The sequence below is a fragment of the Odontesthes bonariensis genome, chromosome 23 (assembly GCF_027942865.1).
Source record: "Odontesthes bonariensis isolate fOdoBon6 chromosome 23, fOdoBon6.hap1, whole genome shotgun sequence".
In the NCBI taxonomy this organism is placed as follows: Eukaryota; Metazoa; Chordata; class Actinopteri; order Atheriniformes; family Atherinopsidae; genus Odontesthes; species Odontesthes bonariensis.
In genome coordinates, this window is record NC_134528.1 from 90517 (window position 1) to 117223 (window position 26707).

Below are 26707 nucleotides of genomic sequence, written 5' to 3' on the forward strand. Positions count from 1 at the left end.
TGTCCCACTTCTAACTCTGGGGACCAAGAACCAGGGTTCTGGGTCTGTGTGGTGATGGGTTCTGGCTGTTTAGCTTGTCTATGTTTTTGGAAACCTAGACTGGCCCATTCACGTAGCTGCTGAATGGTAGCAGTGTGAGGGTTAGCTATAACTCCTAAGTGATAGCTGGTAGTTGGATGGAGGTTTTGAAGGAAAAGAGTTTTGAAACTCATGTCTTCCTCCATTCCTACCTTGTTGCTGAAACCAAAATAAGCTTTGAGGAGGCGGTAATAATACTGCTGAGGCAGCTCATTCCGTCCTTGTTTAACCATCATGGCAGCGGTTAAGCCAGATGGGGTCAGCTCGTCTGAAAACTCGCGTTCGAGTGTTTGGCAGAGGAGTGTATAGTCGTTCCGGATGTAATCGGGTTGACGTTCAATGAATCTACTGACTTCGCGGCTAGATGTAACCTTAATCAAGTAGAATTTGTTGTTAACTGATGCGTTTGGAAACCTTCGCAGGAAGAAATCAATGTCGTCCAAATATGCTCGGGTGTCATGTGGCGTCCCAAGAGTCGGTTCGAATCTGGGCACATGGCGAGCAATTTTGTCAAGCTCTTCGTCAGAAGGAGCTTGTGGAACTTGGGGTTTTAGAGTGGGAAATGATTGATCCGGTTTACCTGGATCATAAACGATCTTTTCAGATCTGAAAGAATTTGTTGTCGTTGAAGACGGGGGTGAAATAATTGAGCTCTTGTAGGCTGTTTTCACTTCAGGAAAAGGGTTCCCTCTGTCTTCCTGGGGGAAGCCATGTGTTTCCTGTTCATGTCCCGTCTCCAAAGACTGACGTAGGTCTATCTCAACACCTTCTGGTTTATCTGATAGGTGTTCCTGCTGTGGATGAGCGGCGTTTTGCTCATCCTTAGCTTTGCTTAGCTGTTCTGTCAACAGCTGCATTTGTTCCTGCTCAACATTAAGATGCTTGTCATCAGTTGGCACTTTGGCTGTTAAATCCTGCACTTTCTGCAGGACCACGTGTAGAGATTGCTGGGACTGTTTTTGTGCTTGGTCCACCTTCTTCAGTTGGACTTGGGTTGAAATCAACTCTTGTTGGCAGTTTTGAAGTAGCTGTTCAAGCTTTTTGTTGTTTTCATTGAGTTGAATAATTTGTTGGTTTGAGTTCTCAACCTGTGTTGTTAACTCTGTTACTTGGGCATTAGCTTGGCTGGATGCCCTCTCAGTGGCTTTAAGTTGGTGTTGGAGGAATTTGGTTTCCTCCTGAAACTGTGGCTTTTTCTGTGACCGAGTTTTAAGTTTGTCAGCGGCTTGTTCCATCACTTGGTGTGCATGTTTAACGAACACCACAGCTAGACTACTTAACATTTTGGTCAGAGATTCTTCTTTGGGCTTTTTAGCTTTTGTCTCAGCCGATGGCTTTAAACTGATTGGCTCTGTTTCAGGTGTTTTAATGCATCTTTTCTTTAAGGCATAACCCAGTATCAACTGTTTTGTTAAGTCCATCATCTTGTTTTTCACTTGTCTCAGAAAGGGTTCTTTCTGAAAATAAGTTTGAGTTTGGAACAAGGGAAAATAGTTGGGTTAATGTGAAGGTAGTTGGGAATAAGGATTGTTTTCCTGAAATTAATTTCTTCCTTTTGAATTTGTTTACTTGAGAAACAAATAAGGAAGGATGTTAAAATAAACACGACTGTGTTATTTTACTCAAAAATGGAAGAAATGCATTTAATTTAGAAGCTTATCATTAACCGTTATGGTAAAAAAGATGGAAAACATTAATGCTAACACAAAAGGGAACATACAAGCTCTGGGCTGTTGTTTTCTTTAAGCCTTAGTGTCTTATAATCAGTTCCTGTTAAGGTAATCTGATTTGGTGAAAGACACACATTTGAGATAAATTAGCTTCAATTAATGTTTCCAAATAACAAAGTTGGTATTGTTTATGTCAAACAATTGATTCAAATGCATTAAAGAATATTCAAATAAAGCTGGTATTCGTTAGTACCAAGCAAAATGATCAGCTTTCTTTGTGATCTTATTTAATGTGATCCTGAGCAGCTCACATGTCAAAAGCTTCAAGTGGGCGGGTTTGAGAGAAGGGAGGAAGGAGTGACGTCACTGGTGACGATTTCTAGCACCGCCCACCAATAGTCCTTCAAGTACCCAGTGAATTCGCCTCATTTCCCCTGGGGAATGAGAGGGTTAACTTCTCTCACAGACAGTGCACAAGCGATGTTGTAGTTTGCTCACAAACTTTTAAACACTGCTTTGCCAAACTCACAATGCTTGAGACACGCGGCCTCAGTTCAGAATGCTTCTAAAAGTCACCAACTTTGATAATAACAACGAATAGAGTCACCAACTCAATTTTTCTGCAGCAAAATTGGTCTGTCCACTACTGCCGTATATTATTTTAGTTAGGGCTTGTAAGCATTTTAAAAATAAACACACCCTCAGTTTTTTCTTTCAACTGGGTTCAACAGACACGGCGTTCCGGTCGTTTATTTAATAATACAAAAACAATTGACTGTTTAAGTCATTCATGCGATCACGTTTTGTGACCGTGTGTATTTTATTTATTTATTTTATTCATTTATTTTATCAGGAGCGACGGCTCTGACTCATTCAGTTAAGCTCAGCAGCTTTAACTTTCAATAAGTAATCTGTATTACTTTATTTTAGGCGTCACAACGCTCCGTTAAACAACGTTTAAACTCGCTCCCCCACTTCATGGGGTTTCAATATAGCACCTTGATGCTTTTTTTATGTCCGGCTGCAAGATTACAGCGGATCAAAACTCCTGTGTTTGAGGAGGCTCTGAGTTGACTAAATTCGCCGGGACTCGCGGCTGAATTTGTGATACTCATAAAAATCAAATCAACCGTGTTGGAAACTCGCAACTACGGCCAGGCCTTTAGATTCAGCGTTCTTGCGCTGTGCATGCAATCTTTATTCTGGGAGGAAACAGCGACAGCGGGGCTGCTGGCTGCTCTTCTGCGGTGTGCAATTAATATTGCGCACCCACGGATTTGGAGAGTTATCATGCGTCCACGATTACTCTGATAAAGTGCTTTTAGTCATTCTAAGTTTATAAAGACAGATACAGCCACTGCTTGCATTGCTCACACACAGATAATGAACCAGCCAATATCATGTTTATGCTTTCCTTCACGTAAGTCAGTCTACCGTAAAACGCCTCACACGGGGCACCAAAAATATGTAGCGTTACCGGGTATTTATATACCTATTAAATATAAGGATTTATGAGATGTTCTTACAGTCTCAAATAAACCTTACCTCGAATTCAGGGCACCACCTACCTAGGTTTTGACTTAATTTAAGTCACAGTCAGGTAGGAAAACTGTTCGAAATCTTACGATCCTGGTGTTAAATTAATCTTTCGATTAATATTCAATTAATATTCAGTCTCATATCTCGCTACTTTCGTGAAGTTCTCGTTTGGTTGGACAGACATTACGTAAAGAAAGCATACGACACAATCTGTGATTATAACATATATATAGATATATGAACTGTTTATTACAATGATATGATCTTAGACATGAACCTTTAAACAAACAGGAGATGCATGGAATATGGGTGATTATATAAAACACTTAGTGAATATAAAATAAAATATGGGAATGGAGAGTTACTGGATTTATTCAAATAGTTTGGGTTGGCTGACTATTTGACGCTAAATACTGACATTTCGGATTAATTTATCATTCTGTGAAAGCCTCGAGACATCCATCAAACCCACTTTAAGGTGAAAACGGGTCGGTCTTACTGTGCTGAAGTTCTGTTTAGTCGGTTCGGACCACGCTACGGCCACGCGGGTCCGAGGGGATTTCTCTTCCGCTCTCTGGGCCTTCCTGGCTGTGGTGGCTGACTTTAGCGGACTTCTCAGTTGCTTCTTTCACCGGGAAACCGAAACGATGGTGCCGAGGACTGGGGTTAGATGGTCGAATCTTCTTAGTGTCAGTGGGTCCGTTGCTTCTCTGATGAAGTGAACTTAAGTTCACAGAAGATTAATAAAAGGTTGCTTGGAGTTGGCTTTCTTGGTAGGAAAAGGTGATGATGGCGTGAAACAGCGGAGATTAGGACGTGCGACGTAGAAGGACGTGGATGGCGAGGGACGAACAAAAACACGTAAAACGTGCATCTTCAGAGTATTTCAATCTGTTTCTTTGTTCGGGTCTTTCTTTCTCGTCTCCGGGGTCTCACTGGGTTCTGGAGGGTCTCCTCCGGTCGTCCGCTGCATCGTTATCCACACGTCCTTCCGCTCTCTCCTGAGATTATGGGAAAACTCCCAAACTCCGGCGAGCTCTTCTCTTCTGCTTAAACCATCTCTAAAAGTCTCTGAGCAGCTGTTCTCTGCTCAAATCTCCTTCTGAAACTCTGGGTTGGAACCCTTCTGGAACAAGAGGCAAGAAGCAAGAGAGCAGACGCCTCAAGCGAGCCAGCAAACGAGAGAACTAGAGAGAGCCAGAGAGCCAGAGAGAGTGTGTTTTCCGCGGGTTCCGGGTTTTGACTCTCGGAGGCGGGGCTTACACTACTTTTTCAGCCAATGACATGCTTGAACTGTGTGCATGTCTGTGTAAGGTGATCTGTGCTATATGGGGATTTCTGGATTTAGACAAAGAAAACTCTTATTTCTCCATTACTCCCATCTCATAGAACATTTGTCTCAGTGATTGTGAAAACACCACATCTTGTTAAGATATGCAGATTAAAGATATAACATAGACTTGTAATATAAAGACATCAAAATAACACACATGATAAAGACAATTATGACTTTCAAAATTCAGATGAATATCTATGAAATCGTGACATATGAATAGTGAGCCATACAATGTTCATTTTCTGTGTTAACAATGGGGACACTAAACAAATACCAAATAGATACCGAAGGGACATGGTTAGAAGTTACTAGTTGCATATATTGTCCATTTTACTGAGTCCTCTGGGATTTAAATGTTCAACTAATCAACACTGCAGACCACTAGGGGGCAATGTGGTTCCATCAGGCAGGTTGGGCGTTTTCCACCAAAATCAGTTCTTTGTCAATATTTAAGCCAGAATCGTACAAATTGTCTCTATATGCGTCTTGTGATCAAGCTGGAAACCTGAAAGAAATTGTACACGGTTATCAAACACATTTAATATAGTTTTAAGATTCGACTAAAAGTGAGTCTTCTCAGTTCGTGTGTAGCCATCTGGTCGGTTTGCTGGTGAAAAGGGGTGTTAAAGTGTCAACTTTCGAGTTATGGTCTAGATAAGATAGTAAGTGTCCCACTTTTCCAAGAGTGAGTTCGACTCCCCAAAAGCTCTTAAGGGTGTTGTAAATTAGGCAGTTTCTGTCTCTTTTTCCTTTGTGGAAAGAAAATGAAGATCTGGTTTATATCCACATACGTAAACATCCCCCACAGGAATGTTGGTTTTGTCAAAGTTTGAAAAACTCTTAATCCACACGGCACTGTGACTGCTACAATATTTACGGGGATCCATCTCCAGAGCCAGCCGTAAATCCCTCAGCACACTCCAGTCCACTATTTGGGGTTATGGTTCCAACACATCTGAGCTGGTTGATAACTGCCAAGAAAACCCAAAAGCCAAATAAAAAAGGTCGACTGACCTGCAAGTGGACTGAGGAAGGAAACTGAGCAGAGGGTGTAGCTCAAGGTGAGACTGAACTCAGGTTACCTTCCCAAACAAAAAGTGGTTTGAATTCAGTAAAATTTATGAAGAATAGATTCAGTTTATCGTTAGTTGGTGAACGTCAAAAAAGGAACGTATTTACATGGTGTCACTTAACTTTGGGGAATATACTTGTTTCTAAAGTTCAGATATTTATATTTTTTGTTATCATGATTATTATATTTTGGAAACTGACAGCATTAACAAACTGTATGGTCAGTCTGGGATGAAGCTGCTGGTGTTCCTCCACGTTTCTTACTAACAGAATAAGGTCCAGACCTGGTTCGGTAACAATGTAGAAACCGAGCGCCTTCCCTGCCACAGACATCAGTTTGTGGGGTAAATATCTTCCAGTCTGCCACCCATAACAACAGGTGGTGGGCTGCAGCCCCATGTCATTCCCCTGTTAAGATAAGATAAGAATATAATATAAAAATTAACATAATAAAAAATGAATAATAATAAAAAATATAAATAATCGGCAAATCCATAATTTTATGTTTGTGAATGTACAGAGATGTGCACAGATGTGCAGAGATGTGCACAGATTGTGCTGTATTGGTCATAGGAACAGTTGTGGCCCTTCATCCGGCTTTCCAGCTACCAGGGACTGGAGTTAGGAAAATACTCTGCTTCAGGTGGTCATCACAGGCTGAACCATTCCTCTCTGTGTCTCCAGGTATAGTTGTATACGGGGAACCAATCACAGCCAGTCTGGCAACTGACGGCTCTCACTATTGGTCCAAAGACTGGGCCACAGCGGCTGCCTTGGTCATGAGCCCACCCCTCAGTCCCGACCCTTCCACTCCACAGTACCTGACCTCTCTGTTAGCATGGTTAGTATCACCCCCCCACCTCCCCGCCTCCCCGCCCAGGTGTGGCAGCTGAATCTCACAGCTGAATCTCACAGCTGAATCTCACAGCTGAATCTCACAGGTGTTTCTCACAGCTGAATCTCACAGGTGTTTCTGTTCCCAGTGGAGACCTGCACGTGACTTCCAGCGCTCAGGCCAGCTTCTCCACAGCTCAGAAAGCTGTTGGTAAAGACGACTTCACTCTGATCCCAGAGGGAACCAACGGCATCGAGGAGAGGATGTCGGTGGTCTGGGACCGAGCTGTGGTGAGATGCTGTCAGCTCCCTGATTCAACACATTCATTTCAGTTTCATTTATAAAGTGCCAAATCACAACAAATGTCAAGGTGCCTAAAAGACAAAGTTCAATTTAAGTCAATCAAGTCCAATTCATACAGAGACAATTAAAAATGTAGCCGACCTAAGATTGCACTGAAACTTCTCTCTGATCCAATCTGAGCGTGAACAGGGTTTCTTTCTGTGGAAAGAAAAACTCCCTTTAACAGGAAGAAACCTCCATCAGAACCAGAACCAAGAAGGGCGGCCATGCTGTCTAATAATGTTACCTAATAGAAGCATGTATAAAGTGAAAAGAATCGGTCCAAGCACAGAACCCTGGGGAACTCCATGACTTACTCTGGTGTGTGAGGAAGATTCTTCATTTACAAGAACAAACTGAAATCTATCAGATAAATATGACTTAAACCAGCCTAATGCAGTTCCTTTAATCCCAATAACATGTTCAAGTCTGTGTAATAAGATACTGTGATCGACCGTATCAAATGCAGCACTGAGATCCAACAGGACAAGCACAGACACAAGTCCGCTATCAGAGGCTAAGAGGAGATCATTGGTAACTTTCAGCAGTGCAGTTTCTGTGCTATGATGCACTCTGAATCCTGACTGAAACTCTTCAAACAGATTATTTCTGTGGAAATGATCACAAAGCTGAGCTGCAACTATTTTTTCAAGAACTTTAGACATAAAAGGGAGATTGGATATAGGTCTATAATGAGCCAACACTTCTGAATCAAGAGTAGGTTTTTTAGGTAAAGGTTTAATTACAGCAACCTTAAAAGGCTGAGGTACATATCCTGTCAACAAAGACAGATTGATCAAATCCAATATGGAAGTATTGATTAATGGGAAAACCTCCTTGAACAGTCTGGTTGGGATTGGGTCTAAAACACAAGTTGATGGTTTAGAAGAGACTATTGCTGTTGTTAGCTCAGAGAGATCAACTGGGCAGAAGCCGTCTAAATACAAATCAGGTTCTAAAGATACTTCTAAAGCTGCTGTATGTGTGTGTTTTTCCAGTAGAAATTGAAAGTGATCTGCCCAGTTGGGTTTGTTTTCTTATTCTTTCCGTTTGCGTCTGCAGTCGACAGGGAAAATGGATGAGAACGAGTTTGTGGCAGTAACGAGCACCAATGCTGCCAAACTCTTCAATATTTACCCACGCAAAGGTATCTGTCTCACGTGTAAACCTACAGGATGATACCCCTGCTCCCACAAACATCTTTAACACGCATTAAAGCTGTGCTCAGATGTGTGAAAGGATCAATAATCTGAGCAGAATGACGTGTGCCTTCAGGACGCATCGCTGTAGGATCGGATGCTGACATCGTGATCTGGAACCCGAAGGAGACGCAAACTGTTTCTGCCAAGACTCACCACCTGGTAACAAGATGTCCGCTCATCAATCACTGACATCATCTGTCAGCCATGTGAATTTATCATCAGAAACAAACCATCACACCCTTCCCCACAGACCCTGGAGGTGAACATCTTTGAAGGTTTAGAGTTTCGAGGAGTTCCATCTGTGGTCATCAGCAGCGGTCGGGTCGTTCTGGAGGACGGAAACCTCAACGAGACGGAAAGTTCAGGGCGCTTCATCCCCAGAAAGGCGTTCCCCGACACCGTCTACAAGAGGATCAGAGCCCGCAGCAAGGTGAGATAACCAGTTAATCTGAGATATAACCAGTTAATCTGACATAACCAGTTAATCTGATATATAACCAGTTAATCTATAACCAGTTAATCTGTGATAACCAGTTAATCTGACATAACCAGTTAATCTGATATAACCAGTTAATCTGACATAACCCGTTAATCTGATATAATCAGTTAATCTATAACCAGTTAATCTGAGATAACCAGTTAATCTGATATAATCAGTTAATCTATAACCAGTTAACATCTGGCCCACTGACTTATTGATCCGTAACCTGATCAGCTGATCTGTTTTGTCTATGCGGGGCAGATGGCTGAGGCTCGCGGCGTCCCCAGAGGAAACTACGACGGTCCAGTTCATGATGTCATCAGCATGACTAAATCTTTCCCCCCCACCCCAACCACCAGGGGCCCCTCCTGCCCTAAGAGCCAGACAGGCCCCAGAAACCTCCACCAATCAGGGTTCACCCTGGCAGGTACGGAGTCTGCAGTTTACTGATGTAGCTACGGCCTGTGTGAGGTGCATTCTGGGTAAACAGGTGGGAAAAGAAATGCTGAGGAGATGTTAAACTCTTCTTCTTCTGTTCAGGGACTCAGGTTGACGACCACATTCCTCGCCGCTCTGCTCAGAAGATTGTGGCGCCCCCTGGAGGACGATCCAACATTACATCATTATCTTAAACCTCTACAAGTTAATCCATTAAAGTACTCCAGGGTACATCCAAATCCTACTTTACAGATAGTACTAGGTCCTAAAATCATCAACTACCACTAATATGACTTTGTTTATCCTACAGCTACTTAATTCTCCAACTGAAGTACTAAGATGAGGCCAAGCAAACCTTCAACATAACCAACATGGAACTGAAAATACGGCTGAACCTCCAACCTTTGAGAAGTTCTCCCTCCCGAAACAAATACACTTCCCCTGCTGCTGAACCCGTAATTCAACAGCTAGATACAAACCCTGCAAGTATTAAACCCCAACCTCTACAAAGGAGTGCTACATTTTAAAGCAGTAGTACTTTAACTAGTAAAACAACACAGCAAGGTGATTAACCTGGTTACTGGTCCCTGAACCCACAAACCCTGAACCCTACAACTAAAACACAAAGTGAACCCAATGAGTTGCAGTTCAATCCTTCAACTAATAGTAAATCCTAAACCACCTATTGAAACTGGTTATAAAGAACGTAAACTAGTTATTTTGTCATATTTATGTTGTAGAAAACAAGAAACATCATCTACAGTTCAGAGAATGATACAAACAAGTTTCTGAACTTTCTGCAGAACATCAGTCTGTCCTGAAGTGTTTCTGAGAGGAACCCGATCCCTCAGCTGGATCACCTTTAGAAGGCGGTCCCTCAGCTGGATCACCTTTAGGAGGCGGTCCCTCAGCTGGATCACCTTTAGGAGGCGGTCCCTCAGCTGGATCAACTTTAGGAGGCGGTCCCTCAGCTGGATCACCTTTAGGAGGCGGTCTCTCAGCTGGATCACCTTTAGGAGGCGGTCTCTCAGCTGGATCACCTTTAGGAGGCGGTCCTGGAGCTGGATCACCTTTAGGAGGCGGTCCTGGAGCTGGATCACCTTTAGGAGGCGGTCCTGGAGCTGGATCACCTTTAGGAGGCGGTCTCTCAGCTGGATCACCTTTAGGAGGCGGTCCCTCAGCTGGATCACCTTTAGGAGGCGGTCCCTCAGCTGGATCACCTTAAGGAGGCGGTCTCTCAGCTGGATCACCTTTAGGAGGCGGTCTCTCAGCTGGATCACCTTTAGGAGGCGGTCTCTCAGCTGGATCACCTTTAGGAGGCGGTCCTGGAGCTGGATCACCTTTAGGAGGCGGTCCTGGAGCTGGATCACCTTTAGGAGGCGGTCCTGGAGCTGGATCACCTTTAGGAGGCGGTCTCTCAGCTGGATCACCTTTAGGAGGCGGTCCCTCAGCTGGATCACCTTTAGGAGGCGGTCCCTCAGCTGGATCACCTTAAGGAGGCGGTCCTGGAGCTGGATCACCTTTAGGAGGCGATCCCTCAGCTGGATCACCTTTAGAAGGCGGTCCCTCAGCTGGATCACCTTTAGGAGGCGATCCCTCAGCTGGATCACCTTTAGAAGGCGGTCCCTCAGCTGGATCACCTTTAGGAGGCGGTCTCTCAGCTGGATCACCTTTAGAAGGCGGTCCCTCAGCTGGATCACCTTTAGGAGGCGGTCTCTCAGCTGGATCACCTTTAGGAGGCGGTCCCTCAGCTGGATCACCTTTAGAAGGCGGTCCCTCAGCTGGATCACCTTTAGGAGGCGGTCTCTCAGCTGGATCACCTTTAGGAGGCGGTCCCTCAGCTGGATCACCTTTAGGAGGCGGTCCCTCAGCTGGATTACCTTTAGGAGGCGGTCCTGGAGCTGGATCACCTTTAGGAGGCGGTCCCTCAGCTGGATCACCTTTAGGAGGCGGTCCCTCAGCTGGATCACCTTTAGGAGGCGGTCCTGGAGCTGGATCACCTTTAGGAGGCGGTCCCTCAGCTGGATCACCTTTAGGAGGCGGTCTCTCAGCTGGATCACCTTTAGGAGGCGGTCCTGGAGCTGGATCACCTTTAGGAGGCGGTCCCTCAGCTGGATCACCTTTAGGAGGCGGTCCTGGAGCTGGATCACCTTTAGGAGGCGGTCCCTCAGCTGGATCACCTTTAGGAGGCGGTCTCTCAGCTGGATCACCTTTAGGAGGCGGTCCTGGAGCTGGATCACCTTTAGGAGGCGGTCCCTCAGCTGGATCACCTTTAGGAGGCGGTCCTGGAGCTGGATCACCTTTAGGAGGCGGTCCCTCAGCTGGATCACCTTTAGGAGGCGGTCCCTCAGCTGGATCACCTTTAGGAGGCGGTCCTGGAGCTGGATCACCTTTAGGAGGCGGTCCCTCAGCTGGATCACCTTTAGGATGAAGCCATCACAACCTGACGACAAATACTCTGCAGCTACAACTGAATCCAGTTAAAGCAGTTCAGCTAGAGCTAAATCTTAATGATAATAATAATAATACTTCATGTTTCCTTTAGTCCTTCAGTCTCTGTCCCAGCTGTTTCCAGATGTTTCCAGCTGGAACATGTAAATACTTTCATTCTTTTCCCTCCGACTCTGTTTGGTGCTAATTATTACAACAGTGGCCAGAAGTAGCAGCGCTGTTAAAGCCACATGACTCTGACTGTTCAGGGACTTCAGCCGGTGATGTCACAGCGACAGCCCCGCCCCCGGACCAGTCAGCTGATTTTTAACGATACATTGATTGTTAAGGAATTAATTCTCATTCTGTATTTTTTACACTTTTTTTGTATCTTGGCTGTGTTAGCATCAGTGTTAGCATCATGAACGGCGTATTAAAAATGGGCGTGGCCACCAGAAAGGGCCTTAAAGTGCAGTACCACTGCTGGCCACTGGATGCATGATAACTTTTACATTTCCCAATACTCTGCTGGTTATATTTACTTCTTCTGACCTCTGTGTTTGGAGACCATTTAACCCCTCAAACAGGCTGAAAGTCCCACATTAACATCAGATCTGGTTCTACCTGCAGGTAACAGACGTGTTTTATCTGAATTAGGGTGAGAGTTTCCCTCAGTGACGGGTTAATGAGGCTCCGCCCTCTTCTCCAAACACGATCCTGACCATTTAATAACACCATCTGTGATGTCATGGTGGCCACAGCCATTTCATATACAGCCCACAGATAGCATCAGTGTTAGCAGTCCTCACAGTGAAGGGTCCCTGCAGCCCACGGCAGCCATGTTGGAGTTCAGCCGTTACCATGAAACCAGCTGAAGGACAGAAACATCCTGAATGTATGAGGGTCCCATCTGTGCAGCAGCTGGTCAGCTTGGGCTCCAACATGCTGGCTGGACTGATTGTGCTTCTGTCTTAGAGTCTGTACATGTTGTTGTTTCCCTGTGATGAGAGCTGCATGAATAAAGTGAAGAGAAAAACGTCTCCGTCTCAAACCTGTTTTATAGATAAAATGGAAGCAGAGCTGAGGGTTTCAGCAGGTTTCTGTGTAAAGAAAAGATGACCAATTCAAACAGAAGCAGGTGTAAGGTCCAACATGTTTAATCTGTTGTTTTTAGATTTGAATTCAATAATAATCTTGCCGACTGGAAGGTTTATCCATGGGATGAAACCTTAGGGAATGCAGAATGGCTGCGTCCACTGAGGTAACAACCCAAAGAAACTAAACCCAGGACTCCAATTTTATTTCATTTATTTATTTTTTTTAATATAGTTTACAACATGCATAGATTCCTCCCAAATATATAAAACTATGGCCACAACCAACAAAATAGAATCCATCTATAGTGGATCAACATATCGACCAAAAACCCAATAAACAAATAAATGGCAACAGGGTGTAAATACAACTCGAGTATGTCCAACATGAAACTAGGAACCTGCTTAGTGAGGAGGGGGTATCTACATCTGCCTCAGAGAGTGAACCAGGTTTAATCTGCCCCTCATTCTGTACGGGAGCCCATTCAGAAGCAGAACATTTTAAAGTCTGCAGATGAAACCAGCCACAAACCCGTTGGTGTGAAGCGTCTCATCTCCAGTTCAACACATTGAAAACCAAAGATTAGATGAAACTGTGATGTTTCAGGTCTTTGCTGGGTTTGGGTTACCCGCACACAGGACTGCTGGAGGTCAGGTGGGGGACGTGAAGAACCTCCCCCCCGGCTCCAGGAGACCCCTGAGGACAGAAAATAACCAGAGTTCAATGTGGAGTACCACACAGATCTGTTCCAGGTCCCTAAAGAACTCATTCAAATCAGAAAAAAAAACAATTGTTATATTACCAAAGTTAAAGGAGCCATGGCATGAAAATAAATATGATGAGTATCACTATCTACAGTGTGAAATTAGAGGAGAAAGTTCACCCCAAGTGGACAAAAATGTCCCCCATCAGGGATTAGGGTTAAAGACGGGCTCATCCTGAGCCAGAGTTCCCCCAGAGTTGGTGGACTTTGGGTTGGATCCGGTTTGTGTTGGTGGACTTTGGGTTGGACCCGGTGTGTTGTGGTCTTACATGCTGGTGATGGCATTCAGGGTCCCGATCCTGCCTCGCACCGACCCGGCACTGGGAGTTTTATGGCCGTTCAACTCCGGAGACGTCAGCGGCTTAAACAGGCGACCTGAAAAGAGTCCAGACCAGTGAACCAGACCGGTGAACCGGACCAGTGAACAGGACCAGTGAACCGGACCGGTGAACAGACCAGTGAACCGGACCAGTGAACAGGACCAGTGAACCGGACCGGTGAACAGACCAGTGAACCGGACCAGTGAACCAGACCTCCATGTGACGCCCCACATCAGTTGGTCCATCAGACCGGCCAACATAAACCCACCTTGGCCTTCGTCCTGGCTCATCCTGGAGGATGCAGGCGGGATCTGGTCCGTCCGGACGCTGAGGACTCGTCTCCAGTAGTCTTGAGGGATGGACAACAGGCGGCAGATAACCTGAGAACAGAACACAGAACCCCTGATTTATTCATCTGAGCTCAACCAGAACCCTGTCAGTAGACCAGAACCCGGTCAGTAGACCAGAATCCTGTCAGAACCCGGTCAGTAGATCAGAACCCGGTCAGAACCCTCATACTGTGGGCTGGATGTGAGACGGACCTTTGGCTGAGTGCTGGTGTCTCTCAAGATGGTTGTTGGAGACGGCTCAGGCATCCCATGACCTACGATGGTTGGTCCAAACACCCGGGCCAAGTTGTTCTGGTCCATCTGGCACTGCGGACTCCTCATCACCCTGAAAGCAAAGAGGAACCCTCAGAGTTACATCTCAGAGCTGAAGAAGGTCCAGCTGTCGGACTGAAAGCAGCTGAAAGCATCGTACTTATGCAGGTGAAGCATGAGGAACGCCAGCGTGTCCCTGTTGGCCTTCGGCAGCTCAGCGACGGCTCGATGAAGGACGGCGGAGCCTTTGTCTTCAGCCAGCTCTGGAACACAGACAGCTCGGGGTTTAGAGACTGAAGCAGCTTTCTAACCGAGCCGGGACCTGGTCCAGGGCAGATTTAGTACCTGAAGCCTCCATGAAGGTCCGGTGAAGCCTGAAGGTGATCAGAGGCTCTTTCAGTCGCCTCAGGAAGTCCTTCAACACTCCGCAGACCACATGGATGTCCTGGACCTTACCGAGCATCAGAGCCGACTTCCCCTGGAGGAAGCGCTCTCTGAGCTCCTTCACCGGGCGCTCGCCGCCAGGAACTCGGTACAGACCCCTCTGTGGACAGAGAGAAATAAATACCAGAAATAAGGTCCAGGTTTAAAAAACCGAACTTCCCCTTTAAGATGTTTAATTTGAACTGTAGACCGTTTTGCTCATAAAGTGTGATAAATCTTAGTGTACCATGTAAAGTGTTAGCCTGGCTGACGCGTCCACATCTCGATGAAATGGTGGTCTGGGAACTAGGTGTGCATTTTCTCGTATTTGAGGCGTGGTTTCATAGCCAATTGTATCACTTATACCAGAAGACGTATGTAGAGCCACAGAAATTCGACGAGGAAGAAGGCAATGAAATCTTTCAACGCCAAACGTTGCTCTTTTTTAAAAGTAAACTTGCGTTCTAAGCTACTTAAAACACTTTCTAGGGCTGCATCGAACGGTAACGTTGTGTCCGCTGCCATGTTGGATTAACACTCTACAAGCTTCGGTGTCGCGCATAGACGTCGTCATCGTCTTGCTGCCCCCCCCCCCCCGTTCTGTAATTGGTTCCCTAACTCAGGCAAAAATAAGGGCTGCCTTTGCAGTGTGAATGAAATCGCGCGCAAAGCAGCATGGGAATTCCCAGGCTAGTAAAGTGTTAGGAATCTCTTCATTGTAGTTTGACAAACTAGCCCCGCATCTTGCTTAGGGCCCCCACAAAGCTAGAAACGGCCCTGCCACGTTTACTGAGTCAGATCGAGGCCACAGCGAGTTCCAAGCCGGATCTCAGAAACTGGACTCAGACCAGTTCCTCTGAAGGGTCCCAGTGAGACTGTTTGGTCCTCAGATTTACCCGACAACCCAAAACCAGCAAGGCTAGATAAGCAAGAAAAACTTTGTTTGGTTCTCCAAATTCCATCCAAACTGGTCTCGTAGAGAAGCTTGGAATCCAGTTTTAAAACCTGAGCTCATTTATCATAAAGTGGTTTTCAATGTTCTTAGTAAAGACCAGACAGTCTCAGTTCTCTGTACCGTCAGTATATTATTGCACACTCACATCAATCATTACTCACAGACTGTTCACAGTGGGAAATGTTTCATTCATGTGAGGGCCAATAAAAGGCCCCCAGGAAGGTAATCCACATGTGGTACCAGGAGTAAACCAGACCAGAGACCTGATCCGTTCCCAGCTCACCTCCTGCAGACCCCTCCTCTCGATTTCTGCGGCACAATCCACGATCAGCTGAGGAACTCTGGGGTACGTCAGGGGAGCAAAACTCTCCAAGGAGTCCTGAGGAGGAGCAGGGTTAGAGCGGGTCTGGTTCCGTACAGGACGGTGGATTTTTTTTATATATATATATAGAGCTCTTCTGGGGTTTGTTCTTTCGTAAGTGTGCCAAAATGTGTGCAGGGTTACAAAGACCAGAATTAAGCCAATTAACCCTATTCCTGCTGTCATTGGTAAGGTTCACCCTGTTCAGGTCGCCAGTCCATCACAGGCCACAGAGACAGACACAACCATCCTAGGGACAATTTAGAGTCACCAATTAACCTGCAACATGCATGTTTTTGGGTGGTGGGAGGAACCCGGAGTACCCGGAGAGAACAAGCAAAGCCCCGCAGCCACAGTCAAAAGCTAAAATGCATCACTTTGTCTCCCCCTGTGGCAGTCAGAAGGATTACACAATGTAAACAACGCCACGACAACAACAAGCTTCACTGGCTGAGGCTGAATCAGAACAGTTTCATCCATTTTGGCTGGAAAGTGACAGATGTTTTTACTTTTTGTCGGTTACGGAAGAGCTTCTCAGCGTTTAGAAAACCCGCAGATTTTACACCAGTGTTCAAATCTGGTAAACATTTGGTTCTTTCAGACCATTAGAATTCTTCAGAAGCGGATCTCTGAACAGACGAAGACTCTAACCCTCAGCAGAAAAAGCAAAGAAAGGTAGATTTCTTTTGGAAATCAAAGCTAAACTGGATGAGCGGCCTGTTGTAGACCCCTGCTTTAGTCAGCCATGTGGTCTTAACTGTCAAGTTATTCCAATTTAATTTACATTAACTTAATTAAATGTGTTGAATCAAATCAAACTATTCACTCGTATGGATGTCCAAGCTTCCCAAGTGGATGATGACAAAGACTTTTTTTTTTTTTTTTTAAATCACTAATCAATGCTAATATGCTTGTAATTTGTTAAATATTCTATATGCCATAAATCTGCCAGAGTCTGGATGAAAATGAGCCCATTTGACTAAATCTAAAGCAGTCATTTTAGTAAATGTGTGAAAGCATAAAACTGGAAAAATACCTAAAAGTTCTACAACTTCAGATGGAGGATTCGATTGTTGAATTCACGTGAACCAGATCTACAACAATGGGCCTCATGCAAGAAAATGTTCGTATTTTTATTCTAAATTTCTCTCACTTTTTTCGTAAGGTCTCGTACGAACACGCCACCTCAGATTCAACAAACGCTCTTAACTTGGGAAAAAGTGTGTAAACGACCTGCGTAAATGATGAATGCCACCCGTGCGTATGCACGTGCACGAGTATAGTAAACTGATGAGTTTTGATGACCAAGGGGAGCGCACGACTCACAGAGGACTGGGACACCCCCGATCTGTCTCGGTACACACGCTCTCTTCCAGGAGCCTGACGCACTAAGGCATCCAAAAGCAGCAAGTCAGCCGCTGGTTACGCTTCCCATTGATGTTGTTATATTCAGAGTCAGATTAACCTTCAATTAGTGCATAATTTAAGTCAAACAGAATAATGTCAGCATAATTATGGGGTATAATGTATTTATTTATTTATGTTTGCTTCAAAGTAATTGAATATACAATCCATTAGACAAGCAAACTTGATTGGAATAACAGCGGACTATTTTATGAAACTCCTACGACAGCTCTGGATCACTCGTAAATTATGTTCGTACTTGAAAGAAAACGTAAAATACGAAAAGATTGGTGAATGTTCTCTTAAATCACTCGTACGCACGACTTCAGAACAAATCTGTGCGTACGGATGGTTGTTGCATGAGGCCCAATGTTCTGAGCCTGTTTTAGCTGCATCTTCTGAGTTTTACCAACTCAAAAATCAAATCCTCTCTGACGGTTGTTTCCAGAACCAGCAGCAGGTGTAAGCTGCAGAGCTGCTGTTCCCTGAGTACTGACTTCCAGGCGATCACTGTTCCAGGAGACCGACAGCAAACATACACACAGGTACCTTCTGAGCTGTACTTCCTGTCCTGGAGTTGGAAGCCGAGCAGCCGTTTGTCAGCTTCTGTTCGCACTCTGGATGAGCAGCCACGCGGCAGTTCCTACACTTTACGGCCATCTTCCCGAAGCGGATCCTCTTCCCGCACGGCGTGCAGGTCTCCGGCCGGATCACCTGGAAAGAGGCGACGTGTTCCCGTGTTAAAGTGCAGGCGAAGCTCAGCGTGGAGTCCGACTGTGAAACGCTGAGTTTGTACCGTTTTAGACAGAAACACGTGTTTGAGAATTCTCTGAGCTCCGTTGCTGTAAACGGTTCGGTCCTCCGGCGGAGCTTCGGCTTCAGGCACAACCACGGTGTCCTCGCTGGGAAACCACACAGATGTTTGGTCTGGGAACACAAGGCAGATGATTGGTCTGGGAAAAGAAGGCAGATGTTTGGTCTGGGAACACGAGGCAGATGTTTGGTCTGGGAACACGAGGCAGATGTTTGGTCTGGGAACACGAGGCAGATGTTTGGTCTGGGAACACGAGGCAGATGTTTGGTCTGGGAACACGAGGCAGATGTTTGGTCTGGGAACACGAGGCAGATGTTTGGTCTGGGAACACGAGGCAGATGTTTGGTCTGGGAACACGAGGCAGATGTTTGGTCTGGGAACACGAGGCAGATGTTTGGTCTGGGAACACGAGGCAGATGTTTGGTCTGGGAACACGAGGCAGATGTTTGGTCTGGGAAAAGAAGGCAGATGTTTGGTCTGGGAAAAGAAGGCAGATGTTTGGTCTGGGAACACGAGGCAGATGTTTGGTCTGGGAACACGAGGCAGATGTTTGGTCTGGGAACACGAGGCAGATGTTTGGTCTGGGAACACGAGGCAGATGTTTGGTCTGGGAACACGAGGCAGATGTTTGGTCTGGGAACACGAGGCAGATGTTTGGTCTGGGAACACGAGGCAGATGTTTGGTCTGGGAACACGAGGCAGATGTTTGGTCTGGGAACACGAGGCAGATGTTTGGTCTGGGAACACGAGGCAGATGTTTGGTCTGGGAACACGAGGCAGATGTTTGGTCTGGGAACACGAGGCAGATGTTTGGTCTGGGAAAAGAAGGCAGATGTTTGGTCTGGGAAAAGAAGGCAGATGTTTGGTCTGGGAACACGAGGCAGATGTTTGGTCTGGGAACACGAGGCAGATGTTTGGTCTGGGAACACGAGGCAGATGTTTGGTCTGGGAACACGAGGCAGATGTTTGGTCTGGGAACACGAGGCAGATGTTTGGTCTGGGAACACGAGGCAGATGTTTGGTCTGGGAACACGAGGCAGATGTTTGGTCTGGGAACACGAGGCAGATGTTTGGTCTGGGAAAAGAAGGCAGATGTTTGGTCTGGGAAAAGAAGGCAGATGTTTGCTCCGAGAACACAAGACAGATGTTTGGTCTGGGAACACAAGCTAAAGGACCAACACAACCAAGAGCAGAGCAAAGCTAAAGGACCGACAACAGCACCGAACAGAGCAACGCTCAGGTTGTCCTCATGGCTGAATGAGGTTCGTTGAACGGCTTCTTTTTGGTTTTAAAAGTCGTTTCACCTCTCATCCGAAATGCTTCTTCGAGGTGGTGAATTTAAGGCGTCTACAGGTTTCCTTTGAATAAAACTCAAGTTTGATCGTTTCTTTAAATTCTTTTCGAACCAAATCAATCATGAAGTTGTATGTTTTGAACATCAGTGACAGCCGCTTTCGGACAGAGCAGCTCTAATAGCTGCCCTTCCCCAGCGGAACTGTTTCAGTCTGCATTCCCACATGAGTCGGACCTGATAGGGACTGATGCGGCGCAGCCGTCTGCGTCAGTGACATGTTACTTTAGCCTTTTAGTGCCACATTCAACAACAAACAAAACCCGGTAAAAGTAAGGAGAGAAGAAGAAAACACCACCAAGAAGCTAACATGGAGAGCGGGGAGGCCACCGTGTTCATGGTCTGCATGATGGTGATATTAATCATGGACGATCACATGGGGCGTCTAACATGGAGGCTGGAAGAGCTCACAGAGAGAGTCAGGAGACGAAGGATGGAGCGCAGGCCATACTTCTTGGTTTCATGAAGGAAGGAGAGCGCCGCAGACAAAGGAGACCACGTGGAGGTTTAACTTATTAAACACGCGCAGGTTGTGTCCGTGTCGTATGAGGAAACATTTCAGCCTGACAACATGGCAAGGGGCGGAGCTACCGACCACCAAACACCTCCGTCAGATGTGTTTCTATGGAAACCAGAACAGACCCAGCTGAGGAGAAGGAGCTGAAATGGTTCCAGGAACTGAGGGCCGTGGCCCCTAGTTGCTGTATGTGCGAATGCGGGAGAAAACGGCCCCGTGGATTAAAAGGTTATCGGAACTGCAGAAGGTTCCAACAGTCCGAATGCGGCTATTAATAAAGACCAACAGGACTTAAAGTGCGCAACAGAAGCTCAGAGTTTGGGTGGAGGAGGTTACAGAGTTTGGATGGAGGAGGTTACAGAGTTTGGATGGGGGAGGTTACAGAGTTTGGATGGGGGGAGGTTACAGAGTTTGGATGGGGGAGGTTACAGAGTTTGGGTGGAGGAGGTTACAGAGTTTGGATGGGGGAGGTTACAGAGTTTGGATGGAGGAGGTTACAGAGTTTGGATGGGGGAGGTTACAGAGTTTGGATTGGGGGAGGTTACAGAGTTTGGATGGGGGAGGTTACAGAGTTTGGATGGGGGAGGTTACAGAGTTTGGATGGGGGAGGTTACAGAGTTTGGATTGGGGAGGTTACAGAGTTTGGATGGGGGAGGTTACAGAGTTTGGATTGGGGGAGGTTACAGAGTTTGGATGGGGGAGGTTACAGAGTTTGGATGGAGGAGGTTACAGAGTTTGGATGGGGGAGGTTACAGAGTTTGGGTGGAGGAGGTTACAGAGTTTGGATGGGGGAGGTTACAGAGTTTGGGTGGAGGAGGTTACAGAGTTTGGATGGGGGAGGTTACAGAGTTTGGATTGGGGGAGGTTACAGAGTTTGGATGGAGGAGGTTACAGAGTTTGGATGGGGGAGGTTACAGAGTTTGGATTGGGGGAGGTTACAGAGTTTGGATGGAGGAGGTTACAGAGTTTGGATGGGGGAGGTTACAGAGTTTGGATTGGGGGAGGTTACAGAGTTTGGGTGGAGGAGGTTACAGAGTTTGGATGGGGGAGGTTACAGAGTTTGGGTGGAGGAGGTTACAGAGTTTGGATTGGGGGAGGTTACAGAGTTTGGATGGAGGAGGTTACAGAGTTTGGATGGGGGAGGTTACAGAGTTTGGGTGGAGGAGGTTACAGAGTTTGGGTGGGGGAGGTTACAGAGTTTGGATGGGGGAGGTTACAGAGTTTGGGTGGAGGAGGTTACAGAGTTTGGGTGGAGGAGGTTACAGAGTTTGGGTGGGGGAGGTTACAGAGTTTGGGTGGAGGAGGTTACAGAGTTTGGATGGGGGAGGTTACAGAGTTTGGGTGGGGGAGGTGACCCTGAGGACTCACCTGCTCCCCCCACTGTAACGGCACACTCCTGGGTCATGGTCCGGCCCGGTGTGACCCTAACCCGGGGGTCGGAGGGGTCGGGGCTCTCCTGAGTGATCCCCAGCACCATGTGGATCTGGCTGCCGGTGTCCGGAGTCGTCACCGACGCCTTCACGATGGTCTCCACTTCCTGAGTGGGACAGAGTTTAGACTCAGAGAGCCGAGTTTCCCTCAGCCGGATGGGAGTTTCTGCTTCTCTAGATCTAAAGAAGCTAAACAACCGAACACTTCTGACTAACAGAAGTGTTCGGTTGTTTTTAGCCGACAGAAATAAAGGTTCAAAGTAATTCTGAAGTCTTTGTTCCTGTAAAGTCTATGAATCTACTGGTTCAGGCAGGTGAACAAACATTAATGTTACTCACCTTAAGATCTCATTTCAGCCATTTCTGAGACCACAGAATATTTATTGGAACATGTCAGTTTTTGTTCACCTTTTCTACAGTTTTTCTCTCCAGCAGCTCCGCAGAAACGTTCCCACTTCGGCTTCTCTTCCCGACCGGAGCGCCGAGAGCCGGCAGCATCGAGGAGCGCTGCAACGAGCAGAGATAGGGTTAGGGTTACACGGACGAGATGTCAGAGAATCAGAACAGCAAAGAAACGGAGCCCCGTGACGTCAAGGTTAACATTCATGAATTGGATTCTAATTGGCTTGAATTGGTTAGTATCATTGAGATGCCTTCAGATGACATTTAATGGGAAAGAGGAAACAAAGCAGGACTTTAGTCTGACCTGCTCAGAACTCATTTCAGGCCTCTGAGCTGCAGTTAGAACAGGGAACGACTCACCCTCCTCTCTCTGGCTCGGGACCTCAGAGGTTTGATCACAGTGGAGTCCAAGTCCTGCAACGACATTCAGAGACTGTGAAGACGTCAGGCTGCTTCAGAGCGGCGTGCAGCGGCGTGCAGCGGCGGGCGGCTCGTACCACTTCCTCATCCGTGCGGTCGTAGCTGATGTCGGAGTGCGACAGGAAGGACGACTCGTCGATGACCGACAGCCTGAGGAGACGGAGGCAGGATACAGTTAGTTAAACTTTCATCTTCGGTCCAACAACTCACCCTGAGTGGGCGGAGTCTCACCCTGAGTGGGCGGAGTCTCACCCTGAGTGGGCGGAGTCTCACCCTGAGTGGGCGGAGTCTCACCGTTTGCTGCTTCTGTGCAGGGTCACGTTGGCTCCTCGGTGTTCGAAGTTGGCCAACAGAGATTTCTGCTCCTCGTTCAGGCAGGCGCTGGATTTACTGTCGTGGACCAGGATGTCGCACATGAGCTGCATCTGCCGCTTCTGGAAGCAGAAAGAGCTGTGAGCCAGCTGCGAACCAGCTGTGAGCCAGCTGCGAACCAGCTGCGAGCCAGCTGCGAGCCAGCTGCGAGAGAGCTGCGAACCAGCTGCGAGAGAGCTGCGAGCCAGCTGCGAACCAGCTGCGAGCCAGCTGTGAGCCAGCTGCGAGAGAGCTGCGAACCAGCTGCGAAAGAGCTGCGAACCAGCTGCGAACCAGCTGCGAACCAGCTGTGAGCCAGCTGCGAGAGAGCTGCGAACCAGCTGCGAGAGAGCTGCGAACCAGCTGTGAGAGAGCTGCGAGCCAGCTGTGAGCCAGCTGCGAGCCAGCTGTGAGCCAGCTGCGAGCCAGCTGTGAGGTTAACCAGTCAGATGCTGTGAGGTTAACCAGCCAGATGCTGTGAGGTTAACCAGCCAGATGCTGTGAGGTTAACCAGCCAGATGCTCTGAGGTTAACCAGCCAGATGCTCTGAGGTTAACCAGCCAGATGCTGTGAGGTTAACCAGCCAGATGCTGTGAGGTTAACCAGCCAGATGCTCTGAGGTTAACCAGCCAGATGCTGTGAGGTTAACCAGCCAGATGCTGTGAGGTTAACCAGCCAGATGCTGTGAGGTTAACCAGCCAGATGCTCTGAGGTTAACCAGCCAGATGCTGTGAGGTTAACCAGCCAGATGCTGTGAGGTTAGGGACCATGAACATTCTACGAAGAAGATGGCGAGTGTGGAGTGCAACAACACGGTAGTGTAATTGAGTCTCCCCTTTGGTCTTGTGGTAAACTGTCTGCTACGCTAGGGCTCAATCCCTGGGTCGATTGTGACATTTCAGTAGCCTCAAGTTCTCTCAATTCCTGTGAATTAAGCACATATCCAGTTTTTTAGGACAGAATGAATGAAATAAGAATGGTGATAAGATGATGATAATGATAAGGTGCTGCTGGCTCCAATGCATATAGTTCATTCCCACTGGCCATGAAGCCTAATGTAGTATTTGATGTAGCTAAATAACTTAACCTTTTGTGCTCAGTCATTGACTTGTAATGATTTAAATATTTTATATAATGTTGACAATAATAGCAGAATGTATAATGACACATTCATTGTTAATGGTGCAGTATTATATTTAAAAAAAAGAGCGAAATCTCACATAAGTAAGCTGCACTTAACCATGTTTGACAACTGGTTATGCTTTTCTAAGTCATATTTTCCAAAACTTCAATAAACACTTGACTTGGATTTATATGCTGTCATTTTAATTACATTCTTTAGAATGAATCTTATCATTAAGAGCTTATGTGTTTACTTATTTCATAGAATCCTGGAACAATATGAGGAAAATAAATAAATAATGGTTAAGGTGTAATATTAACTGATTGGTAAATTATTAACTGGCAAATGTTTTGCTTTGAAGGTTTCACAATGTAACTTCCCAAGTTTGACACTTTTAACTAGTTCAGTGTTGCCATCTGGTGGACAAAAGAGATATTGCCTAAAATTGATATCTGAATTTATAGGCACAAACAAGTTAGGGAAATGGTCTCGCTACCAAGACAAGTATACCTCAGTCCTGTGGACTTTTATGGTACTTATGGACATAACGGGGGGAAATTGCACTACCTAAAAAACAATGTCAGGAGCCCCCACTGCCGCAGGGATCTACTTTCTGCTCACCAGGTACTGGTAATCCGCCTCCATCTTGTAGCGCTTCTTCATCTCCACGTCCAGCTGGTTGCGCGCGTGCTTGAGTTTGACCTCCAGAGCAGCTTTGGCCACATCAGACTTCACCAGCAGCTCCTTGAAGCGCTTCAGCTCCAGCTCCGCGCGCAGCCACGTCTTCCGCGAGACCTCAAAGTTCTTCACCACTTTGGCAAACTCTGAAACACGATCCGATGCTCATCATATTTATATATATATATATATTAATAAATACATAAATATTAAATGAATACATGAATAAAGGGTAAACTACTCATTTTAAAGATTTACATTTACTATAAAAAAAATTCCCTAAGCGAGTCAATCAGTCAAAGTTTCTGTCATGACTTTGAATTTCGCATTCTTCAGAAGTAGAACTAAATTATTTTAGGAGAATCAAAAGAATTAAACTGCAGTTAGTGTTTGATATGGAATCAGTTCCTGGCTGATGTAATGCAAATAATGCCTTTTTCCCTTCAAAATAATGACCTTTGAAGCTGAATTTCTGCAAAATGATACAGTGAATGAGCTCGATACTGAGTGAGTGAACAGTCAGGATGTTCCTGAGTTCAAGTGTATCAACCTTTGTCAGAAATTATGGATCAAAAGGATTTTACAGTTGAGTAAAATACCCAGCTCAGTGTTCATGGCGGTTTCCTCCATGCTGATCCTCTGCAGACACAGAGTCCGCAGCTCCTCCACCATGAGCCGGGTCTCCTCCATCCTCCCCCCGCGGCTGCGGCTGCTGCACCTGCGGCTCCACACCTGCCGGTTCTCCCGGTTCTGCCAGTTCTGATCCGCCTGAACCACCAGCAGAACTTCTCAAACTTCTGCCTCAGACCTGAAGAGTTCGGATCAGCTGCTCTCCATCAGTCATCAACATTCCGCCAATCAGAGGTCCTCCCCAGCGGCTGGGAGCACGTGACGCTCCGGTGGATGACGTCGCCATCTGTTTACGTCATCATACTTTGAAGTTGTATTGTGTGATACACAAAACCAGTTTCACAATTACCTGTTGGGAGTTATTGCTGACTGAGTTTGAGATAAATCAGCTCCATCTTATTTAGATTCCCTGAGAGAGAGCTGGAGTATAAGATATAAATTAGTTTTTGTCTTCTTTCAGATAGTTAGTTAGTTAGTTAGTTAGTTAGTTAGTTAGTTAGTTAGTTAGTTAGTTAGTTAGTTAGTTAGTTGGTTAGTTAGTTCTGCTGTAACATTCATTGTGAAGTTTAGTTGTTTTAGAATAAGCTTTTTTTCTCTTTTTTTAATTCAATCAAAATGTTCTTTTCCAAAACAACAAAAAATAAGAAGTCAAACCGGTTATTAGATAAATAAATGAATAAACATTATTCCACCTCCAACAGATTCTGAATGGAAACAGTTTTCAAACCAGATTTCACCTCTTTTTTTCATTTGTTTGGGAATATTTTTGGAGATTCACAAAGTAAACAAACAACAAAAACAGACGGAGCTTCTGGCGGGATGAAAGACAGAGTAGTGATGTCACATTCGGCCAATGAACACACAGCGTGACGTCATCAGATCGGCGCTGAGCCTCTGAGTTACAGACGGACTCAGATGGTGAGAACACGCCGGCGTCTCCTCAGGACGAAGCGTTCAAACATCCAGACCAAAGCATCTTCATCCTCCTCTTCATCCTCCTGAGCTCAGCTCTGACGTCACAGAGTAAAAGAAATCAGCTGTTATTCATCAGTTCAGATGTTCTGAAGCTCTGGGCCCGTTCCCTGGTCCTGGTCCTGGTCCTGGGCCCGTTCCCTGGTTCTGGTCCTGGTTCTGGTCCTGGTCCTGGTCCTGGTCCTGGTCCTGGTCCTGGGCCCGTTCCCTGGTCCTGGTCCTGGTCCTGGTCCTGGTCCTGGTCCTGGTCCTGGGCCCGTTCCCTGGTTCTGGTCCTGGTCCTGGGCCCGTTCCCTGGTTCTGGTCCTGGGGATCTAACCCAGACTGGAACAGCATTTATTTATGTTGATCAGACGTCAGACTGATCAATAACTGACAGGAGATCAATCAGGGTTCCACATTTACATGTTTTAATCCCCAAATTTAACCACAATACAAAGTTTAATCTGTAAAGTTGAACAAAACGTCCGCCCTTTGGACCAGAACCAGAACATGTTGAATATCCAAACCTGCTGACCCCCCAAAGAAGCTGTGACGCTTTGCGGTAAGACGTGTTGCATCACTTCCTGTTACCTTGCTCGTGCACTGTGGAATTTCTTGCTCCGCTTGGAGTACTGATAATCACTTTATTTCGATCTATAACTTACACAATTTTGCATAGTTAAACTCTATAG

At 46.2% G+C, this 26707-nt stretch overlaps 2 protein-coding genes across 3 annotated transcripts in view; one reads left to right on the forward strand and one right to left on the reverse strand.

Moving 5' to 3' along the window:
* dpysl4 (dihydropyrimidinase like 4) overlaps positions 1-9942 on the forward strand; it is a 29816-nt gene extending 19874 nt beyond the window's left edge. For both annotated transcript variants that reach the window (XM_075456875.1, XM_075456876.1), the window contains exons 9-16: positions 6379-6535; positions 6678-6819; positions 7934-8018; positions 8147-8232; positions 8324-8503; positions 8816-8981; positions 9095-9220; positions 9303-9942. In XM_075456875.1, the coding sequence (XP_075312990.1) occupies positions 6379-6535; positions 6678-6819; positions 7934-8018; positions 8147-8232; positions 8324-8503; positions 8816-8981; positions 9095-9186 (908 nt within the window). In that variant the 3' untranslated portion in view covers positions 9187-9220; positions 9303-9942. The remainder of the gene's footprint in view (positions 1-6378; positions 6536-6677; positions 6820-7933; positions 8019-8146; positions 8233-8323; positions 8504-8815; positions 8982-9094; positions 9221-9302) is intronic.
* Positions 9943-12626: 2684 nt separating this feature from the next.
* On the reverse strand, positions 12627-25172 carry LOC142373883 (rac GTPase-activating protein 1). The gene is made up of 16 exons (XM_075457346.1): positions 25031-25172; positions 24375-24577; positions 22574-22713; positions 22357-22429; positions 22220-22273; positions 21866-21964; positions 21396-21564; positions 18142-18272; positions 17895-18059; positions 15864-15959; positions 14548-14746; positions 14363-14465; positions 14143-14275; positions 13869-13980; positions 13550-13655; positions 12627-13213 (listed from the first exon to the last, which is right to left on the reverse strand). The coding sequence occupies exons 1-16, from the start codon at positions 25119-25121 to the stop codon at positions 13168-13170; spliced, it is 1920 nt and encodes a 639-aa protein (XP_075313461.1). The 5' UTR covers positions 25122-25172; the 3' UTR covers positions 12627-13167.
* Positions 25173-26707: the final 1535 nt, after the last annotated feature.